The sequence below is a fragment of the Pelodiscus sinensis genome, chromosome 27 (genome assembly GCF_049634645.1).
Source record: "Pelodiscus sinensis isolate JC-2024 chromosome 27, ASM4963464v1, whole genome shotgun sequence".
Lineage (NCBI taxonomy): Eukaryota > Metazoa > Chordata > Testudines > Trionychidae > Pelodiscus > Pelodiscus sinensis.
Window position 1 is genome coordinate 5,410,525 of NC_134737.1, and position 20,606 is coordinate 5,431,130.

General features: G+C 45.3%; 1 protein-coding gene across 1 annotated transcript in view; it reads right to left on the reverse strand.

Annotated features, from left to right (window-relative positions):
• The window catches only part of LOC102447148 (complement receptor type 2-like), a 69,461-nt gene extending 51,464 nt beyond the window's left edge, over positions 1 to 17,997 (reverse strand). The window contains exons 1-9 of the mRNA XM_075909851.1: positions 17,862 to 17,997; positions 17,587 to 17,716; positions 15,522 to 15,695; positions 14,738 to 14,832; positions 11,779 to 11,838; positions 11,541 to 11,651; positions 6,111 to 6,247; positions 2,710 to 2,895; positions 1,677 to 1,776 (exon numbers count right to left, since the gene is read on the reverse strand). Of these exons, the coding sequence (XP_075765966.1) occupies positions 1,677 to 1,776; positions 2,710 to 2,895; positions 6,111 to 6,174 (350 nt within the window). The 5' untranslated portion in view covers positions 6,175 to 6,247; positions 11,541 to 11,651; positions 11,779 to 11,838; ... (2 more) ...; positions 17,587 to 17,716; positions 17,862 to 17,997. The remainder of the gene's footprint in view (positions 1 to 1,676; positions 1,777 to 2,709; positions 2,896 to 6,110; positions 6,248 to 11,540; positions 11,652 to 11,778; positions 11,839 to 14,737; positions 14,833 to 15,521; positions 15,696 to 17,586; positions 17,717 to 17,861) is intronic.
• Positions 17,998 to 20,606: the final 2,609 nt, after the last annotated feature.

Here is a 20,606-nt window from a genome sequence, read left to right on the forward strand (position 1 = left end):
CTGAGACTACATCAGCTCTTGGACCTTGTCCTGGGATTTGTGTGCCCTACTGAAAAGTCCCTGGTCTGTTAGCCTGACACTGATCTCAGGCAAAGTCATAGAATGACTGATAGGGGTTAAAAGGATAGCTGATAATTAGCATGGTTATGTGGAAAATACATCTCAAACAAACTTGATATTATTTGTTCATTAGATTGGAAGTTTGGTTGATGAAGATAACTCATTGATATAATATACAGTACTTGAACTTCAGTAAGGTGGTGGATTTAATACAGAATGAGGTTCAGATTTTTAAAAAAGCAGTGTACACAAAAAAAAAAATCAACCTAGCACATATTAAATAGATTAAAACTAGCTTAACTGGCGTATTTCAAAAAAGGACTTTATAAATGAGTGTGTCCTCGAGGGGGGTGATTTCTACCAGGGTCCCTGTGCATTTGTTTTCACCCCAGTGCTATTGAATATTTTTATCAATTATTTGGAAGAAAATACACAACCATTGCTATTGAAATCTGCAGATGGCACAGATGGTGCAATGGTAAATTATGTGAAGGTCAGGTTACTTTTATTGAATGATCCTGATTGCTTGGTAACCTGAGCTCATCTGAACACCATACATTTTAATACAGTTCAACAGGCATAGGTCTAGGAATGGGGAGACGGTGTCCTGGAAAGCAGTGGTTCTAAAAAGGAGTGAGAGGTCACGGTGAATCAACAAGTGAACACAAGCTCCTAGGTTGTGTGTGGACTTTTGTTGACAAAACTATACCTGTGTCTACAATACCACCGAGTTCTGTCGACATAACGTCAACAGAACTCGGCAGTTTTGTCAATGACGGTAAACCTCATTTTACAAGGAATAACGCCTTCTGTCGACAGAGTTCTGTCGACAGAAGGCATTCTTGCATCTACACTGTCCTTTGTGTCTACACTCTCATGTTGACAATGCGGATTGCTTTGTCGACAGAACTGGATGTAGTCTAGATGCTCTTTGTCGACAGAAGCTTTGTCGACAATATTTGTTGACAAAACTTCTGTCAACAAAAGCCTGTAGTCTAGACGTACCCCTAGTGAGATACTGTGGCTAAGAAGACCGATGTGATACTTGGAAACATAAACAGGGGAGAGTTCAGTATGGAGTCAGAAGAAGTTATTACCTTTATATATAGGCGCCATGAGACTAATACTAAAATATTGAATCTGATTCTGCTGTGCACACTCTGAAGAAAGACATAAAACTAGGAAACATGTAGAAAAAGGTTACTAAAATGAAGACTGGAGGCCAGGAAAATCTGCCTTCTTAAAGTGGAGGAAGCTCAATCTATTTAGGTTTTCAAAAAGCAGGGTAAGAGGTGATGTGTGGATGGTCAACAATACTGACATGATTCGAAGGCATAAAAAGATCCAATAAATGGAAACTTAAAGGAGATAACAATTTGTGCCTTGTCAGTAGCCTGAATTTAACAATTAACTATTTGAGCAACCTACCAAGGGACATAGTGGAGTCTCTAAAACAAGACAGGAAATCTTTCAAAAAATATGATCTAGCTCCAACCGTCAGTGGGTGAAATATGGGTGACATGTTCTGGGCTATGTTATACAGGAGATCAAACTAGATAGTCATAATGGTCCCTTTGGAAATTAACAACCTGTACATCTATCACCCCATTACTTACCCCTCTTCACAGGTGAAGTTTACAGTTGCACCAAATACAAGATCAGTTAGAATAATAAGTCTGCCATTTTCTAGCTCTCCAGGGTGAGGGCATGTTCTTGCTAGAAAAAAGTAGACAGGAATTAATCTTTATTTGTGGGGGAGAGATGAATTGAGCCAGGCAAGAATATTCATGTCTAGAAATGGACTGGATCTTGGAAGTACAGATAAGTGAGTAGATAGGGAATGTTTTATTAGACGCGATCAGGGTATTTTCTCTGTTTTGTAATTTGGTTAAACTCCTCTGTGCTGAGTTAATGTGCCCCATCCCCTTACATTGAAACTAAATCTGAATCCTAGGGAAGCAATTCTCTGTGCTTTAATATGCTTTTTTCTCATTTGCTCTATAACTCCTAGCAACCAAATATGCTTAAGTACATATTTTTGTTTTGTTAATAAAATCACCTTTTTAAAGACTATGATCTGATTCTTGTGTCCTGGAAAGTAATTGGAGGTCTGTGTATGCATAACTAAGACTGAGAGGTCTGCTATCAGAGATTAGAGTTTGTTCCCCTCCCTGCAAGATCTCTTTTGGTAAAAGAAATTCCCAAGTGACTCTTCCTGGGTTCAAGAAAAAAGGGGCTTTTTTCCACTTGGGTCATGGCCACATACCTCCCTAGGTCAGGGAATCTGTGACCTTGGAGAGTTTTTAAGCAGAAGCCCATAGAGGCAAAGCATTTTTAAGGTCTCTCATGGGCCCTCACCTTCTGCACTTGAACAGTGCAGAATGGGGAACAGCTTTGACAACATCTTTGGAGTTGCACATAAAAGATCAAAGAGCAGCCAGGGCCCAGCAATAAATGTTAGTGTCTGCTGACCTGGTTTCAGATACAAACTGACAATGGAGTGGTGAAAGCCTTCATTTTGCATCAGTAAACGTCTCCCCTCCCTCCAGGCATACAATCCTCGTATTGGGCTCTTTAGTCAAAAAGGGCTGATGAAAAGCAATTAGTTTTTTTAAAAAGTAAAAAAAAACAAACCCACAAAATACTCACCCTTGCAAAATTCTAAGGTGGTTGTCCATTGAGAATTTGCCATGCACCGAAGAGAAGATTTGTACGTCTTGACATATCCAGAGCGGCAGTTGTATTCCACTATACTATCAACAGGGAAGTTATTCGTATTTCTGTAGTCCTCCTTCAGCTCAGCAAAATTAAAGCGCGGTGGTTCAGGACAATTACCTAGAGAGAAAACAGGCACCATAATTAGGAACATCTGCTAGAGTCAAGACCTCATTTACATATAAAATGTCCATTATTGGAATACTACAAGGGTCTTTAAAAAGTTACCTGAGCTCTGCCTCCTAACTGATCCCCTGCTGCCTCCTATGGTTCTCTCAGCAAAGTTATTTCAAAATAACTGTACCAGCATCTACATAGCCAAACTGCTATTTCGAAATTAAATCGAAATAGTGGAGGGCTTATTTTGAAATCGGGAAACCTCATTCCACAAGGAATAGCACCAATTTCGAAATTGCTATTTCAAAATAAGCGCTGGGTCGATGCTTATTTTGAAATAGGGGGCCTCCAGACCTTCCCAGGGTGCCCTGCTGGCCACTCTGGGAACAACCAAGAAAACTCCTCTCCCTTCCCAGAGCCCTTAAAGGTGTAGACTCTGGCCACAGTGCCTGTGCCAGTTCCAAGCCTGCCAGCCCAGAGCCAGCAGTCGCTGCACCTGACCCTGTGGCCCCAGCATGAGCCAGGCAGCCAGCCCTCCACTGCTCCCTAGGACCAGTCTGTCAGCTCCTAGGAGCCTGCCAGGGGCTGGAAAAGGCAGGCGCTTGCCTGGTCCAGTGCGGAGATCAGGGACCTAATTCAGGTTTCGGAGGATGCCTCCAACATTCATAATCTCCACACTAAATGGAGGAACGCAACTGTTTACAGGCATATGGCAGCAAGCATGGCCACCAAAGGCCACATGCGAACCCAGGAGTAGGTTCGCATGAAAGTAAAGGAGCTGCACAGGCGTATGCCAGGGCCACAGGGGGCAGCTCCCAACCACGTGCAGACCCAGACTCCTGCCCCTATTTTGATGCCGTGGATTGCATCCTGGTCATCGACCCTGGGGCAGAGCTTGCTTCCTCCTGCTGCCTCCCCAGCTACCGCTCCTCCTCCCACTCCTTCTCCCGCTTTTTCCTCCCCACCATCCCCACACCCCCAGGGATGTTGAGGCCCCTGCACCTGCAGTGCTGGGAGACAGTTGGGCCGGTGAGACCCCCAATCCTGAGCCCTGAGCTTCTCCTTCCCCTTCCTCTCCATGTCAGCTCCCTCCTCCCAGGTTTCCCCCTTCCCTCTCCCACCCTCCCTCCTCCCCTCTCCCACCTTCTTTCCCCAGTATCACCTCAGTTTCATTCCCCCCATCCCAGTTTAATTCAATAAAGAGACTTTGTTGTAATGAACTCATGTGTTTTTTTTACTGTACAGCAGGAAGGGGGTTAGGGAGGGGTAAGTGGAAGGACGTGAGGAAGGAATGAGGCACAAGCCTCCAGGGGAGTACACCAGGGAGACTTTTACTGTCTGCAGAATGTGCTGCCAGGCTCGCAGCAATATGTCCAGGAGAAGCACCAGAGTGTCCAAGAGCAGCTGCAGAGTGCTGTGGTATTCTGAATGGGGGCAACCAGACTATGCAGAGAAAAAATGCTTTGCTGTCCCTCAGTAAGGTAGGCAAGCAAGCAGGGAAACCTTAAACTGGGTGTCCGGGGCGGGGGAAGGAGGGTCCCTTTAAGCACAGGTCTCAGATAGCCTCAGGCAGCAGCCACACAAGGTAACTCCTGACCTGATGCCCTGCCAGAACCAGTTCTGGCCGACCTTAAATGCGATTCAGTGTTCCTATCAGTGTGGACGTGCTATTTCGAAATGCATTTTGTGTCTAGACGCGTTATTTCAAAATAAGCTATTTCAAAATAACACTGTAGTGTAGACATACCCTCAGAGATTTCACGAGGAATGTAAGGGATGCATGAATTTTTTTCTCTGCAGCTTGTCTGGACAGAACATAATATATCCTTACCCATGATCACTGTCAAGGCTGCTGTGTCACCAGCTGTCCCACAAAATACCGCAGGTTGGGTCCTGGAAGGTGGATAAGCAGCTGGGTTGCAGCTGCTAAGGTGAATGTCCACAGCGAATATCCTTGTACCCAGTTTATTCTACACTTTGAATCCAGATGGGGAAGGCGTAAATTATTGGAGGGGAAACAGACCTGGTGCTTGTGAGGTTATTGGTAGTAGGAGGAAAGGAATGGTCAAAAGGTTTGTGAAGGAAGTGCTAGAATGAACTCAAAAGAAACTGTTGCTCTCTGGCTTAAATTCTTAAAAGGCCAGGAAAACTTTGTGGCCTACTTTTGCCACCAGTCATTAACCCCATTATAAACACCCCTGAGTAGGCAGGACTCAAGAGTCCTGTGATCATGGATGCAACCCTGAGAAATCCTGCATATCCAGGCACATGCTTGATTTAAGGCACATATTGTTCATCACTCCAAAATATGCACACTCGTCCAAGCCTCTCACATCTCAAGAACTTGAGCAAAGTGTTCAGTTAACCATTGCCATACACCTTGGCTGTGTCTAGACGACATCCCTCTTTCGACAGAAGAATGGAAGGGTATGTGTACACTAGCTCGTTAGTTCGAGCTAGGTAGGCAAATGAGGGCTTCATTTGCAACTCCAGTTGCCCTCATTTGCCTACCTAGCTCGAACTAACGAGCTAGTGTAGACAAAGCCTAAATTAGACACTTCAAAATTGCAAATGAAGCGGGGATTTAAATATCCCGTACTTCATTTGCATAATCATGTAACGGCGCTCATTCGAAAAAGCGCCATTTCAAAAGTAAAACCGCGGTCTAGATGTGGTTCTTTCAAAAGATCCTGGACTCCTGGACTCCTTGTCTAGCCCACGGTTTTACTTTTGAAATGGCGCTTTTTTGAAAGAGTGCCATTACGCAATTATGGCAAATGAAGCGCAGGATCTTTAAATCCCCACTTCATTTGCAATTTCGAAGTGTCTAATTTACATCCCTCTGTTGAAAGAGAGATGTAGTCTAGACACAGCTCTTGTGTAGTCACTTACACTAGTGCAATGTGGATGTAATGCACTGCAGTTCTCATTTTGCACGGATGTAAATGATTGCACAGGATGTCAGGAGTAGAAAAGTATCAAGCCCCAAGGGCATTGGGAAGACAGGTTCTCATCTCTTGCAAGACTGCGGATAAACTTCTAGTGGAATTTGAGATGACCCAAGACCCAGAAGTGCAGATGTAGCGGGAAAAATGATCAGAGGGAAACAAAGTTATATGAACCTCCAATAACAGGTTCTACACATTGCGGTTTCACTGGATGTTCAGGTTGGTTGTTTTATCCAGATGGATTTTTGCCTGATACTCATGTTTACTCACTGTGTACAGCAACAACGAATACAGCGGCAAGTAACAGTGGGATGGCAGGGTTTAGTGAAATCATCTTTCTTTGTGTCACAGTCTCTTCTGTGCAGACCTAGCGAGGAAGTTACCACATTTCTGTCCAGGCTAAATATCTGTAAAGATAAGGGGATGGGGGAAGAAAAGTCTTTAACATTTAGAATGGACATACACTGTAAGCTTGATGGGGCAAGGACCACTTTTTGTACTAGGCTTGTATAGCAGCTAGACTCTAGGGCAGTGGTTTCCAAACTAGGGGTGACGACCCAGTACAGGGTCATGGAATGTCAGGCACTGGGTCTCGTTGCTGCAGAGGGATCAGGTGACTAGTGGGGGTGCTAAGGCCTCTCCCTCCTTCTCCTGGTACTGCAGCCTGCATAGTGCCACACAAGTGGCCAGCAACAGGATTGGCTCCTAGGGGGAGAGGGCTCCGTGCACTGCCTCTGTCCCAAGCACTAGCTCCACACTCCCATTGGTTGGGAACCTGCTTCTGGCTGCTTCTGGAGCACAGCAGGGTCTGTGGTGCCAGGAGAGGCAGCCCCCCCCCCACTGCACCGCTGACTGGAAGCCGCTCAAGGTAAGCCCCTCTTCTCATAGACTCATAGACTTTAAGGTCAGAAGGGACCATTATGATCATCTAGTCTGACCCCCTGCACAGTGCAGGCCACAGAATCTCACCCACCCCTCTTAGAATAATCCTCTCACCAATGCCTCCAGCTTGACCCCCCCCCCAAAGCTGGAGCCCCCTCTTATAGCCCAAAATTCCCATCCTCAGCGCACACTCCAGTCAAATTATGTTGGGTCCCGGGCATCAACAATTCTCTTCAACTGGATCACGAGAAAAAGAGTTTGAAAACCGCTGGTCTAGGGTCCCACAGTGGCCCATGCCTGGGACTCTTATGTGCACTGGTCATACAAGTAATAATAAACATAATGCAATACACAGCTCCTGCACCCCTGATCTCGAAGCACTTTACAGCAGAGCTCTGTGAGATGCAGCCTCAGCAGGTGTAGAATGCAGTCGTCCCATGGAAGCCTGGGGTGCCACCCTGATTTACACCTGCAGAGGGTCTGGCCTGGGCTATTCAAAACAGAAGCAGGGTGGGGAAAATTGAGAGCAGAGGTGAGAGCAAACATCTCTGCAACAAGACAACAAGGATTTGAGTGTAATTTTCACATAACTCGTACAGGCTTTCATCAGACGCATATCTTGGATTTTTTGAGGTCTTTCCATGAAAAATAAAATCCCATTTGTTATTTAACTTTTCAGTCTATTGAAACTTGCCTCACAGCACACTTTCCCAGGGCACATTCACAGCACTGCAAACAGAAATACCTGAGTCAGCAACAAAAGCCACATTAACCTAGTAAGTTATGTCAATAACACGGCTCAAGTCAACCTTCAATCCTCCAGTTCTAATAATTGCAGGTGGGATGGCTTAAAGACGATAGCAGTGGCCTGAGACCCAAGAGATTTGGACTCTATTCCTGGCTGTGCTGCTGGCCTGTCATAGAACCACAGGCAAGTAACTTTGACACTCCGTGCCTTGGTTTCCCCACCTGTGCCCACTGAGATAGTTATAGATCAAATACAAATGGTCAAGAGCTATTTGTTTCTGTCAGCTGTGTTGTGACTGATATTGCAACTGCAGGAATGATTGGTGGGGACCATATGGTATTCATCTTATGAATAGGTTATGTATCACTGTGGCCTAGACACTCTATACAACTGTGGGAGGAGAGGAGTTTAGCGCAGTTCCTCCAGGAATCAAGAATAGTGGGTGAGGGCTTAGGGTGATTAAGATTAATCATTTAGGATGCCCACACCTCCAGAGAGGTACCATCAATGGGGAGGTTCATATATACTGGGTCAAGTCCGTATTTTCCACAAAGTAAGTGATTCCGATATAAAAAAGCTGAGTTTAAGAACATAAGAACGGCCATACTGGCTCAGACCAAAGGTCCATCTAGCCCAGCATCCTGTCTGCCAACAATGGCCAATGCCAGATGCCCAAGAGGGAGTGAACAGAACAGGGAATCATCACGTGACCCCTCTCCTGTCATCCATTTCCAGACAAACAGAGACTAGGCTAGGGACACCATTCCTACTGATCCTGGTTAATAGACATTGATGTACCTAATCTCCATGAATTTATTTAACTCTTTTTTTTAAAACCCTGTTAAAGTCCTACAACATCCTCTGGCAAGGAGTTCCACAGGTTGACTGTGCGTTGTGCTGACAGTCAGTTTAAACAGATTTGTGGCCTCCTATTGATAAAGCAAATGTTCTGGGCATCGACTTTAACCTAACAAATTCATTGGTACCTCCTTGGAAAAGGTTAAATTACAGACAGTGCTTTTTTTGCACCTATTTTCCCTGCATAATTCAAATGAATTGCATTCCCCTCGGGCGTACTGGCACTTCTTTTCCTAGGGTGGCTGGGCTCGCGATGGAAGCCCATTCAGGACACGTGGCTCTTAAAAGGGTCTGAGACAGCATTTCGGCCCCTGGCGCAGCTTTGTTTTTCTCTCTCTCTTTTTTTCCCTCAACAATTTCCTCTCCCTCCTCCCCGGAGTACCAGCGCCTTTTTTCTTAGAAAAAAAGCACTGATTACAGACACACAACCTTTTCTCAGATCTACTATGGAAATTACATCAAAGTGCCGAGTAACAGAAACCTGAACTCCTGGTCTGTAGGGAAACAGAGGTAGGTTTCCACCCAAGATAGGTGAGGGCAAGGAGCCCAAAACCTTAAATATGCTAGTGGAAGACCAGGAGGGGGGTGCCAAAGGGGAAATTAACTGAAAGTGACACGACTCACCCCTGCATGGGACCAACGAAGCACTCAGACTCGATGAGAGCATGAATGCTAGCTCATTGGTCTCTTATTGGTGATTAATAGGAAAGACTTATGTTAATTACTACTTCTCTGTAAAACAATTACTTAGCTAGCTGCATATTACCACTGTATGACATGTAGCTGATATTTGCAGGAATAAAGTAAGATAAAACATATCTGAAATAAGAATTCAGAGTGAAGAACAATTGCATATTATTTTATACGGAAGTGACTCACTGTATCTGTTTAGAAGTTTTGCTGCAACTCTTCAGATCATTTTTGTCCTTTGCATAAAGTTATTCGACTCCTCACCTAACAACTGAGCTTTCCACGTGATAAAAAGGTATCAAATTCACTGACCAAAGCACAAAACTATCCTCCAAACAGAGGCCAACTACTTTTCAATTTGTAAGGCTGTCTTCAGAAACTTCATTATTGTCAGGTGGCTATGTCTAGACTGCACGCCTTTTTCGAAAGAGGCTTTGTTGACAGATACTGTTGACAAAGCCTCTGTCAAAAAAGAGCATCTAGACTTCAGCCAGTTTTGTTGAAAAAGCAAGCCGCTTTTTCGAAAGAGAGTGTAAACGCTCTCTTTCAAAAAAGCACAGTTTGCATGCAATAGCACGTTTTTTTCAGAAGAGTACTTTTGAAAAAAGGCATTATTCCTAGTAAAACGAGGTTTTCCGCCATCGACAAAACTGCTGCATTCTGTTGACTTACTGTTGACAGAATGTGGTGGCAGTGTAGACGCAGATTTCGTTTTTTCGACAAAAGCCAACTTTTGTTGAAAAAAAACCCTGTAGTCTGAACACACACAGGGTAAGGACACTTTTCCGCCTGGCAGACAAATTGATGTCTACAGGGATATAGGTTGATTGGCACTTTCCAGAGAATTTATGTAGTCTTAGAATCATAGACTATTAGGATTGGAAGGGACCTCAAGAGGTCATCGAGTCCAGTCCCCTGCCCTCAAGGCAGGACCAAGTACTGTCTAGACCAGTGGTCCCCAACCTTTTGGGCCTGCCGGGCGCCAGAGGCAGGGCCGATCACACGCCGGGCAACCGGGGGCGGGGCCACACATACGCTGTGCCCGGAGCTGGCGCCACCCATGCGCCACATTCCCAGGGCTGGCGCCGCAACTGTGCTGCATGCCCAGGGGTGGGGCTGCCCATGCGCCGCGTGCTCGGGGCCAGAACAGCCCATGTCCCGTGCGCCCGGGGGCGGGGCCACCACCGCCCATGCACTGCGTGCCCAAAGCCGGCGCCTGTGCCACGTGCCCAGGAGCTGGCAGCGCCCATGTGCCACGCGCCCAGTGGTAGGGCTGCCCATGCACCGCACGCCCGGGGGTGGCCCTGATCACTCGGCGGGCACACAGAAATGGCCCAACGGGCGCCATGGTGCCCATGGGCACCGCGTTGGGGACAACTGGTCTAGACCATCCCTGATAGACGTTTATCTAACCTACTCTTAAATATCTCCACAGATGGAGATTCCACAACCTCCCTGGGCAATTTATTCCAGTGTTTGACCACCCTGAGAGTTGGGAACTTTTTCCTATTGTCCAACCTAAACCTCCCTTGCTGCTGTTTAAGCCCATTGCTTCTTGTTCTATCCTCACAGACCAAGATGAACAAGTTTTCTCCCTCCTCATGACACCCTTTTAGATACCTGAAAACTGCTATCATGTCCCCCCTCAATCTTCTCCTCTCCAAACTAAACAAACCCAATTCCTTCAGCCTTCCCTCATAGGTCATGTTCTCTAGACCTTTCATCATTCTTGTTGCTTTTCTCTGGACCCTCTCCAATTTCTCCACATCTTTCTTCTCAGCCCACTAGAATATACTGTCAGGAAAAAATGTTCTATTCGTAAATCTCTATGGAACAAATCCTGTCATACATGGGCAGGTACAGATCCCACTGGCGTCAACACAACAGCCACGTAATACATTACTCCCACATGTGCGGAACATATAGAAAGCGTGTGAGTCAGAGCTGTGTACGAGTCAGTGGTGACTGGGGTGAAAACTTCACAAGGGCTCAAGTGACTCGGGCATCTATGGGCTTCTTGACCCTGCCCCTCCCCTTACCTCCGGAAGTCAATGGCAAAACTTCTCTTGATTTTAATGATTCAGGGTCAGACCCTCAGTGCCCAAGTCCCTTTCAAAAATGATCTTTAGTCCCTTTTGAAAAGATTTGCCCCATATCAACAACTGCAAGAGATTCAGACTGAAGTTTTTAGCGTCCAATCAGTACTTGTTTTAAAATCACCTAAAATCCCTTTTTCTATCTGTCTCTAGATATCTCCTCTCCCTCTCTTCACTCTCCTTTCCTTTAAAACTAACACTTCTAGCTTTCGCTCTGCTTTGCTAACTCCCCCTCCTCTGCTAGGTATGGCATCCAGTTTTGCTTCATTTACTAATACCTGCACACATGGGAATATTTGCTAAAATAATTATATTGATTGTTAGTTAATGGTTCTGAATTTCCTGCTTCCTCCCCCAATGCATTCCCCTTGGCCTCTCTCGGAGAAATGTTGCTTTAAATAGCTGGTCTGGAATCAGTCAACTTACCTAGATGATTGTCAGCAAGAGGCAGCATGTGCTGGGGTCTATTTGGTTACCGAACGATGAAGTGGTGTCTCTGACTTTACCACTCTAGCCCGTCCTGCACCCAGACATTACCTTGCCAAAACAAGAAGGTAGCACAATATGCTTACACATGCAGAAGTGCTGAGATATGGTGAAATTGAAACTAGGTTTTGATCTGGGGCTGGGGTGAGGGGGAGGGTTGGGGAGGATGGGTACACACCTGCTTATCTCTGAATGATTAACTCCTCCTCTAAAATGACCAGGAAGCAATTTATTCAACCTGAAATAAAATGTTAGATAATTCATTTAATCCCAAGCAGATGTCGAAATTGTTTACTTACTGCGCTAGTCTGCCAACTCTTTACTGAAAATGACTTGAATAAAGAGTTCTCTGGAATTTGGTTGAATAGTTCATTGTTCCAAGAGCAAACAAGGAATGGTGCACATACCAGTTAGGGTATAATTACAGTACTATAAAGAGCAACTATTTGGCATATACCAAAAGGGACCATCTCAGTGAAAAATCCACAACAGTTTGTATATACATGAGTAGACGTCTCCTGACCCTGATGGTATTTTATGATGGAGGTTTTTCAATAGTTTCTCCAAGTGTCTCTGAATTCATTCAAAAATTATTCAGGCTGGAATTTTTCAAGTTGCTCAGGGGAGCTAGCCCCCCAAGTCTCACTGAATTTCAGTGGGAGTTGAACTATTCCCTCTTTTTGGCCCCCCTGAAAATACCAGCCATGGTGCCTACAATGGCAAAAGCTGCACTTCTTCTCCTGAAACAGCTATGTAATGCTGTAGCAAAAAAGCCCCAAACAAACCAACCAACCAACCAAACAACCCAAAACACCCAAAACATTCTGGGATGTATTGACAGGAGTCTTCTAGGTAAGACAGAGGAAGGAATTGTTCCACTCTAACTGGTGCTGTGAGGCCTCCACTGGAGTACAATGTCCCATAGGGGGCACCATGCTTTAAGAAAGAAGTGAACAAATTGGGAAAAAAATCCAGAGAAGAGCAACAAAAATAAGGCTTTGTCTATGCCGCCAAGTTTTGTTACCAAAAACTGCTTTTTGGCAACAAAACAATGAGAGCGTACACACCTCAATGTGACTTTTACTGGGAAAATCACATTGTTTCAGCAACAAAAAACTTCTACCTCATGAGAGACTTCTCTCTTTTCTCCTCCCTTTATTGTCCACAAAGAGCCAGTATAGACACTGCTGTTTGTTTTGTCAACAGAACTGGCTTCCACCAGTATCCCACAATGCCTGCCCTGATGGCTGTGCTCAGCGTGTTGATCTCTGCTGCTCTGCAGGCATGCACCCCTCCCCCTTTCAAAGCTCTGGAAAGTATCTGATAGCTGAGCGAGCTGCACCTTTGGGGGAACAAGTTGCCAACATTGGAATAGTCCTGTTCTGCCCTGCTAGGAACACAGTGGCAGGCAGACTGATGTGTGGCTTATTAATTCATCCCAGAGTTACTCATGATGCCTCTTCCAGCAGTTGAGGAGGCTGTGGGAGCACTCAGAGGGAATGCCAGGACGTGCAGGGTGATCAGCTCTGCTTTCCCACCACACAGCAATGTGGCATACATACCCACAGTGCATTGTTCACTGTCGACGATGGTGCCCTTAGTATGGCACGAGCACCAAATCAACATGAAAACTTAAAAAGGAGACCAGAACATAACCACGGGATCAGGACAAAAGTCCATCTAGCCCAGTGTCTTGTCTTCTGACAGTGGCAGGTGCCCCAGAAGAAACAAGCAGAACAGATAATTATCCAGTGATCTCTCCCCTGCCACCCATTCCCGGCTTCTGGCCAACAGGGGCTGGGGACCCCATCCAACAAAAAAAAACCCAGACCAACAAGTGGGGCATGGCATTTATTTAGTCCTTTCGGCATACATCAGTTGGTGACTTGCCGTCCCTCCTGCTGGAATTTTAGCTTTTCCAAGTGGAGTTTCTCCACTTCCATTATGGTTTTGATTTCAATCAAGTTTATTCCACATGACAGGGACTCTGTCAGCTTACGCACGTCCTCGCAGACAGAAGCAGACAGGTGGGGACTTCTCTAAGAAACACACAACAGAAGGCGCATGACTGAGTCAGAGAGAATCCAGACTCATCTGTATTTATTTTGTGACCCAAGAGCCCTCCCCACCCCAAAAGCCCCTTCCAGGGTGTTAACTCATGACTTCTAACTCTACAGGTATGTCTAAACTACATGGCTCCATCGACAGAGCCATGTAGATTTGTTTGTTCGGCAAAGGGAAATGAAGCCGCAATTTAAATAATCGCGGCTTCATTTAAATTTAAATGATCAGCTGTTTGTCGGCTCAGCGCGCTAGTCTGGACGCTCCCCTGCCAACCCGAAAGCCCTTTATCAACTTCCCCGGTAAACCTCATCCTATGAGGCATAACGGGGAGGTCGATAAAGGGCTTTCATGTTCCCTTATGGATGTCAGCTTGTACTTGACTACACGATTACCTGGTAAGTCTGGGTTTATCAGTTAATCCTGTACATGCACTCCCTCCCCTTGCTACCTCGATATCAGAGGCAGCAAGTGGGGGTGAAGTGGGAGCTGGTGCCCGTGGAGAGCCGGCCTTTAAGCCAGCTCCCCATGAACACCAGATCTTGCCGAGCCACCTGCCCCCCACTATACCCCATACACTGCTGCCTCAGAGATGCAGCAGCGCAGAGGATGAGGGGGGCAGGAGGGAGCCGGTATACGCAGAACACTACCTTTTAAGACGGCTCCCTGTGCATGCTGGCTCCACAGAGCAGCCTGCTCCCACCTTGCTGCCTCCCACACAGGCGGGGTTAGAGGGCACGCAGGAGCCGGTCTCAGGATAATCATGTAACAGCTAATATCTGATGTGGTTACACGATTATTCAATTACTCGATATCTAATATCCCTAGTTTCCATTGGTATAGCTACATTGATATAGACACTTTGGTGGATTGACATATAATTTGGTTGACGTAAGATTGATCCAGGGCCTTAGTTCATGGCAATAGTGTAGACTTTTCAACCCAAAGTTAAAAACATTTGTTTTCCCCACTTAGAATGAGGAAGGTGCGGCAGCAACAGATTTGCTGCTTAGCTCTCATGTGCTTACTAAGTGATTGATAAATCCAGCAGCAGCACAGACATTGTTGCCTCTTACCACAGCTGCAGAAATACTCTGTATTATTTCCTCCATTACTAATGCTTCACTTTCTTCATCTTCTGTGCCTGGTTCGGAAGTTCTGGAAGTCACAGCTGGAAGAACCACGTGCAGGGTGGGCAGGAAATTAAACAATGTTTACACACATGAATGAAGTCTCGCTACACCGCCGTGGCAAGTATTAATCGGACCCTTTCACAGAATGGGGGAACTGATGCACACAGTGACTGGCCCAAGGGTACCCAGTGAGTCTACAGCAGAACTAATAGAAGATTTGGAGTCCTGTGTTTTAAGAACTACTCTTCCTCCCATCCAACCTAAAGTCCACAGATACAAAGCAGGACCATGTGAACCCCATGGTAGAGGCATAACCCAGAGGCTGTGGTGGACTGGGTGTTCGGATCATGCCTCATGGGCAGTTTTGGTCACCATCTCTTAAGAGACACAGCAGAAAGGAGACTGTGGAAGGGCTATACAATTGGGCAATGGTCTACAGTCAAGGTTTTACAAAGTGACTCTCTCAACACCCAACTTGTGCAGCTTTAAAAGGAGCCTCGTTTGGTTTGGCTTTTATTAAGAGGGAAAGTGTGCAATATTTTTGGAAAATTAGACTCCTCCAAGACATCTCCAGTTGGATCTGTAGAAACACTAGCCACTTTATAAAAACTTGCCTATGGATTCTGCTTGGGAAACAAGTGTCATGGGGTCAGGCATAGCCCTTCAAAAGGCTAAACATATCTGGACGTCACTCTCAAAAAACAAACAGGGAGAGCTAGCCTGTTACCTTTGCAGATGGGTGCAGGTGCATGCCACTCCCCGGAAGACGCACAAGAAAGAGTTTTTTCTCCAAAGAGATGGTAACCATTGGAACATGTGTATGTGACTTGTTTTCCCTCATCAGCACCCCAAAAAACTGCAATGCTGTTGTCAACCTTAGGAATATCGCTGCAACTTTCTGCTACAAAAAAACAAAAACAAAATTAAAAACAAGGAAGTTCTTATTCCCCTGTGGCGAGACAGAAGCAATCAATGGCAAAACAAAGAAAACAAAACAAAAAAAAACCTGCTAGAAGGAACTTTACTGTGCAATATTAGCATAGGGTTTGCCTTGCAGATCTTTGTTGTAGACAAGTAATTCTGCAGTCTGATCAGGTTTACTTTGCAAGTGGGAATAACTCTGGGCTTTGCAGAAGCAGCCACATCAAAAGACAGGCTGCTATGGACTTACTGCTAAGGTTAGAATGACATCATACGTATGCCACACTAGCCCCTGCACTGCTTTATGTAACCAAGTTACACTGCAGAATGACTGGAGAGATCTCTTGCCTGCTCAACTTGCATGCTGGAGCAGATGGAGCACAGATATCTGAGTGCATGGGCAACTGGCCACGTCAGTGTGCTTGTGAATAGCAAAATGATGAGCTTAGCTCTGGTTATACAGAGCCTCTCTGGCCCGGCAATATCCGTGGTCTGGCATGATTTTAGTGAGCTGGATGTCCCCGTATCATGGGTGTGGCCAAGTTTCCTGCAGTCCCATAAAGTTTGTTTGCACTGCCAGCTTTGGCTCTCAATATTCTGTGCTGTTATTCGGCTCTAATTTACCCCTACACGTCTCTAAGCCCAGTTAGCAGTAGGAGTGTTGGCAATGCTGCCAGACAATAGTCACCTCCGGTGGCCCGGCAAATTCTCTGGTTCAGCACCGGTCAGGTCCGAGGGTGCCGGACTAGAGAGGCTCAACCTACAGTGAGCTGCCTTTTTTTAAACCTACCGCAATGGGAGCGGGTTTTTGTAGTCAGTGAAGGATTCTTGCAAGGTGGTGGGCTGGGGAAGGAACTCCTCTCTTCCGAAGTGCAGAAAAGGCAGTAGCACCGCAGGCCTTCCAGACCTGCACTCCTGAGAGGCAGCACCCTGCTCTATAGAGCTCTGTGTGGATATAAACACGGGGATCTGCATCTGATCCGCATCCGCCAGGCTCAACTCATCATGTGATCCGCAATCCGCACTCCGGATTTTACTTGTCTCCGCACAGCAAACCATTGGGACGGGAGAGGGGAGGGAGAGCTCAGATGTGCGAGGAGGGGGTAGGATCATGCAGGGAAGAGGCAGGGAGCACAAAAGCAGGGATTGGGAGTAAGGGGCAGCAGGAACCGGATCTCTGCAGGTCAGTGCTCATCAGGCGGGTGGGAGGAGGTGGTCAGACAGAGCCAGCACTTAGCCCCCCCTGCAGGGAGATTTATGACGGAGTTTGTGGTGTCCTTTTCCCACAGATAGTGCAGGGTCCCACCCGCAGGGCTCTACTAATCTAGAAAGACTTATTCCTAATGACAAGATAGGATCTCCCTCGCCTCTTTGCTTAGCTACTTCCCGTACCGAAGCCAACCCAAACTAATCATGGTGGTTACTACAGTATGAACACCTGTCCATCGAGGACTGGCCAGAGACAACCAGATCATTTGACTCGGACCATCTAGCAGATGGTAACTGCTCTGGGACCAGAACTGGATTTCATCCAGCCACCTCGACAGAGAAAAGCTCGCTATCCCATTATAAATTCCCATATAAGCCATATTTTTTTAAAACCTCAAAATAAGGTCTAGGTCCTGTCTGATTTGGAGATTGGGAAGGTGCAGAGTGAGGTTCTTGGTTTCTCTCACCCCTTCATTCATCATATCCACGTTGCTGGAATATTTAAAGTTCCCCAATTTATAATGGAGTTGGAAATGCCAAAAAAACTTTTGCAAGTATGAGCTTCCTGAAGGCTTCTTTACAGTTAGTACCAGCTTCTTTGTGACAGTTTCCACCTGCATTTCTGGTATTACTCACCCAGCTAGTAGATTTACTGGACTTACCGAACAGCATTGGAAGCCAGGTGGCCAGAATGAAAAACATTTGCCATTTCTTCATCTTTTAATTCCCTTCTTGTCCCAAAGGCTGGATTCTCAGTGTCTCACACAGCACAGGAAAAAGATCTTGTAAAATCTAGAAACAGGAGACAAAACCAGGAGCAACATTCCAGTGAAAGGAGCAGAGTTAAATGGAATCTTATTGGCAATGGGGTTTAAAACACAAGTTAACATATCCTTCTCCCATATTCCCCCACTAACCACTGAGAAAATGCCCTTACAAATGACAGCTCCTGAGCAAGGAGATATTTAGGCATAGAAACAAAGCAAACTAGCAGCTGAAGTGTCCAGGAGTAACGGCTTAAAGAAATCAGAGGAAATTGTTTTAAGTGGAACTGATTTATTTTTTACCTGAACCCAGTTTTTTTAAAAAAACAGAGTTAGCTTTAGTTTTGACTTTGTAGAATGCCTTTTTGCACGTTGGCTTATTTTGAGTTAGCAAACTGAGGCAAGCTGTAACTCAGACTTTAGTTTGCAGAACAGAGGCATTGACCTCAGTCAATATTTAATCACTAGTCCCTTACAGAAATCAGGCTTTTGTCAAGCACAAACCAAAGGTGTTCCCTCCAACTATACACTGAAAACAAAATGTTGGGAACTAATTTGGTTATAACCATTCTTGGATCTTGGAGTCATTGTGAATAGTTCTCTGAAAATACCCACTCAGTGCGCAGTAGCAGTCACAAAAGCAAACAGAATGTTAGGAATCATTTAAAAAAGGGATAGAGATTAAGACAGAGAATAAATCCATGGTACGCCCACATCTTGAATATTGCGTAAAGATGTGGTTGCCTCATCTAAAAAAAAGATATATTGGCATTGGAAATGGTTCAGGGGTAACAAAAATGATGAGGGGTTTAGAATGGGTGCTATATGAAGTGAGATTAAAAAGACTGGGACTTTTCAGCTTAGAAAAGAGGAGATTGGGGGGATATGATTGAGGTCTGTAAAATCATGACAGGTATGGAGAAAGTGAATAAGGAAAATTATTAACTTGTTTCCATAACATAAGAATTAGGGGTCACCAAATGGAATTAATAGGTAGCAAGTTTAAAACAAACAAAAGAAAGTTATTTTCCATGCAGCGTGTAGTCAACCTGTGAAACTCCTTGCCAGAGGATGTTGTGAATACCAGGACTTTAACAGGATTCAAAAAAGAACAAGATAAATTCATGGAAGTTAGGTCCATCAATGGTTATTAGGCAGGATGAGTAGGAATGGTGTCCCTAGCCTTTGTTTGACAGAGGGTGGAAATGGATGACAGGAGAAGGATCACTTGATAATTACCTGTTCTGTTCACTCCCTCTGGGGCATCTGACATTGGCCACTGTTGGAAGAAGGATACTGGGCTAGATCTGACCCGGTATGGCTGTTCTTATGTTCATTTTCACACAACACAAAAATAGAAGCAGCTGGAAAATTATGTTGTGTGGCATATCACCTCTCGGGAGTCTGTAGTGCTTAGAAGAAAGGACTAAGCCAGTTTCTCCCATTGCCCTTTGGCAGTGGAGACGCCGCAAAAATTAAACCTAAGGTACGTTGACTCCAGCTATGCTATTCATGTAGCTGGAGTTGCTTTTCTTAGGTTGACTTCCTCCCTTGGTGTAAGGCCTGGCCTTAACAGACTAAGGGAAGGAGCAATGCTCTGTGAGGTTACGATGCCAAGTCACTCCTACCAAACAAGTTTGCCTGTCTAATGTCACTTAGCTTCCATAACCCTTCCAAATCAAACACAGAATGGCATTCACAAACATGCCTACGCGGGGCTTCCCAGTCTGCTCCTCTGCTCGAACAGCTCACTGGAAAGTTTATTTTTAGTTAATTTGTAAATGTAAAACACATCTTGGTATAAACACTCAAGGCCAGATTTTACATTTGAAAGAAACAAATATTTTTCAACACCATTATTACAAAAGCCTCCACTGACCTTCCCCTCAAGCCAGCTATTTACTTGTTCATCCAGCCCCCTCACTCAAATGCTGGGAGAAAATCTGAGCTTTGGCTTGTGTCTAGGAAATAAATAGACTTGCTTTGTCAAACTAACATGGAAAGTGAATTTCTGAGTCAAAGAACCCTCCATTAAGACTCCTGGATCCCTGTGAGCTGTGCACTTGTGCAGCCCCTCAGGGGATATTCAAATGCTACTCAGCTGAATAGCAGAGCACTGCCAGTTAGGTTTTTTGTTTATACTGGTGGTGCACATTCACACATGCTTTGGTGCATTGAAAAAAATATTCCACACACAGATGGAAAAAAATCCACAAATGGCTGGAAAAGATTAGAAACAACATTAGCTGTAGATGTTGGGACTCATGGTGTTGTTGACGCTCATGATGTTATCACGAGTCTTGTAATGCCAGTAGCTCTTCTTAACAACCCCTGACTGGGAATCATAAGAACATAAGAACGGCCGTACTGGGTCAGACCAAAGGTCCTTCTAGCCCAGTATCCTGTCTGCCGACAGTGGCCAGCACCAGGTGTCCCAGAGAGGGTGGACCGAAGACAATGATCAAGCGATTTGTCTCCTGCCATCTCTCTCCAGCCTCTGACAAACAGAGGCCAAGGACACCATTTTATCCACTGGCTAATAGCCTTTTATGGACCTAACCTCCATGAAATTATCTAGCTTCTCTTTAAACTCTATTATAGTCCTAGCTTTCACAGCCTCCTCTGGCAAGGAGTTCCACAGGTTGACTACATGCTGTGTGAAGACGAACTTTCTTTTATTAGTTTTAAACCTGCTACCCATTAATTTCATTTGGTGTCCTCTAGTTCGTCTATTTAGGGAACTAATAAATAACTTTTCTTTATCGGCCCTCTCCACACCACTCATGATTTTATAGACCTCTATCATATCCCCCCTCAGTCTCCTCTTTTCTAAACTGAAAAGTCCCAGTCGCTTTAACCTCTCCTCATAGTGACTGTGGGAGACTAGACTTTCCTTAAACTTTTTTATTATTATCATC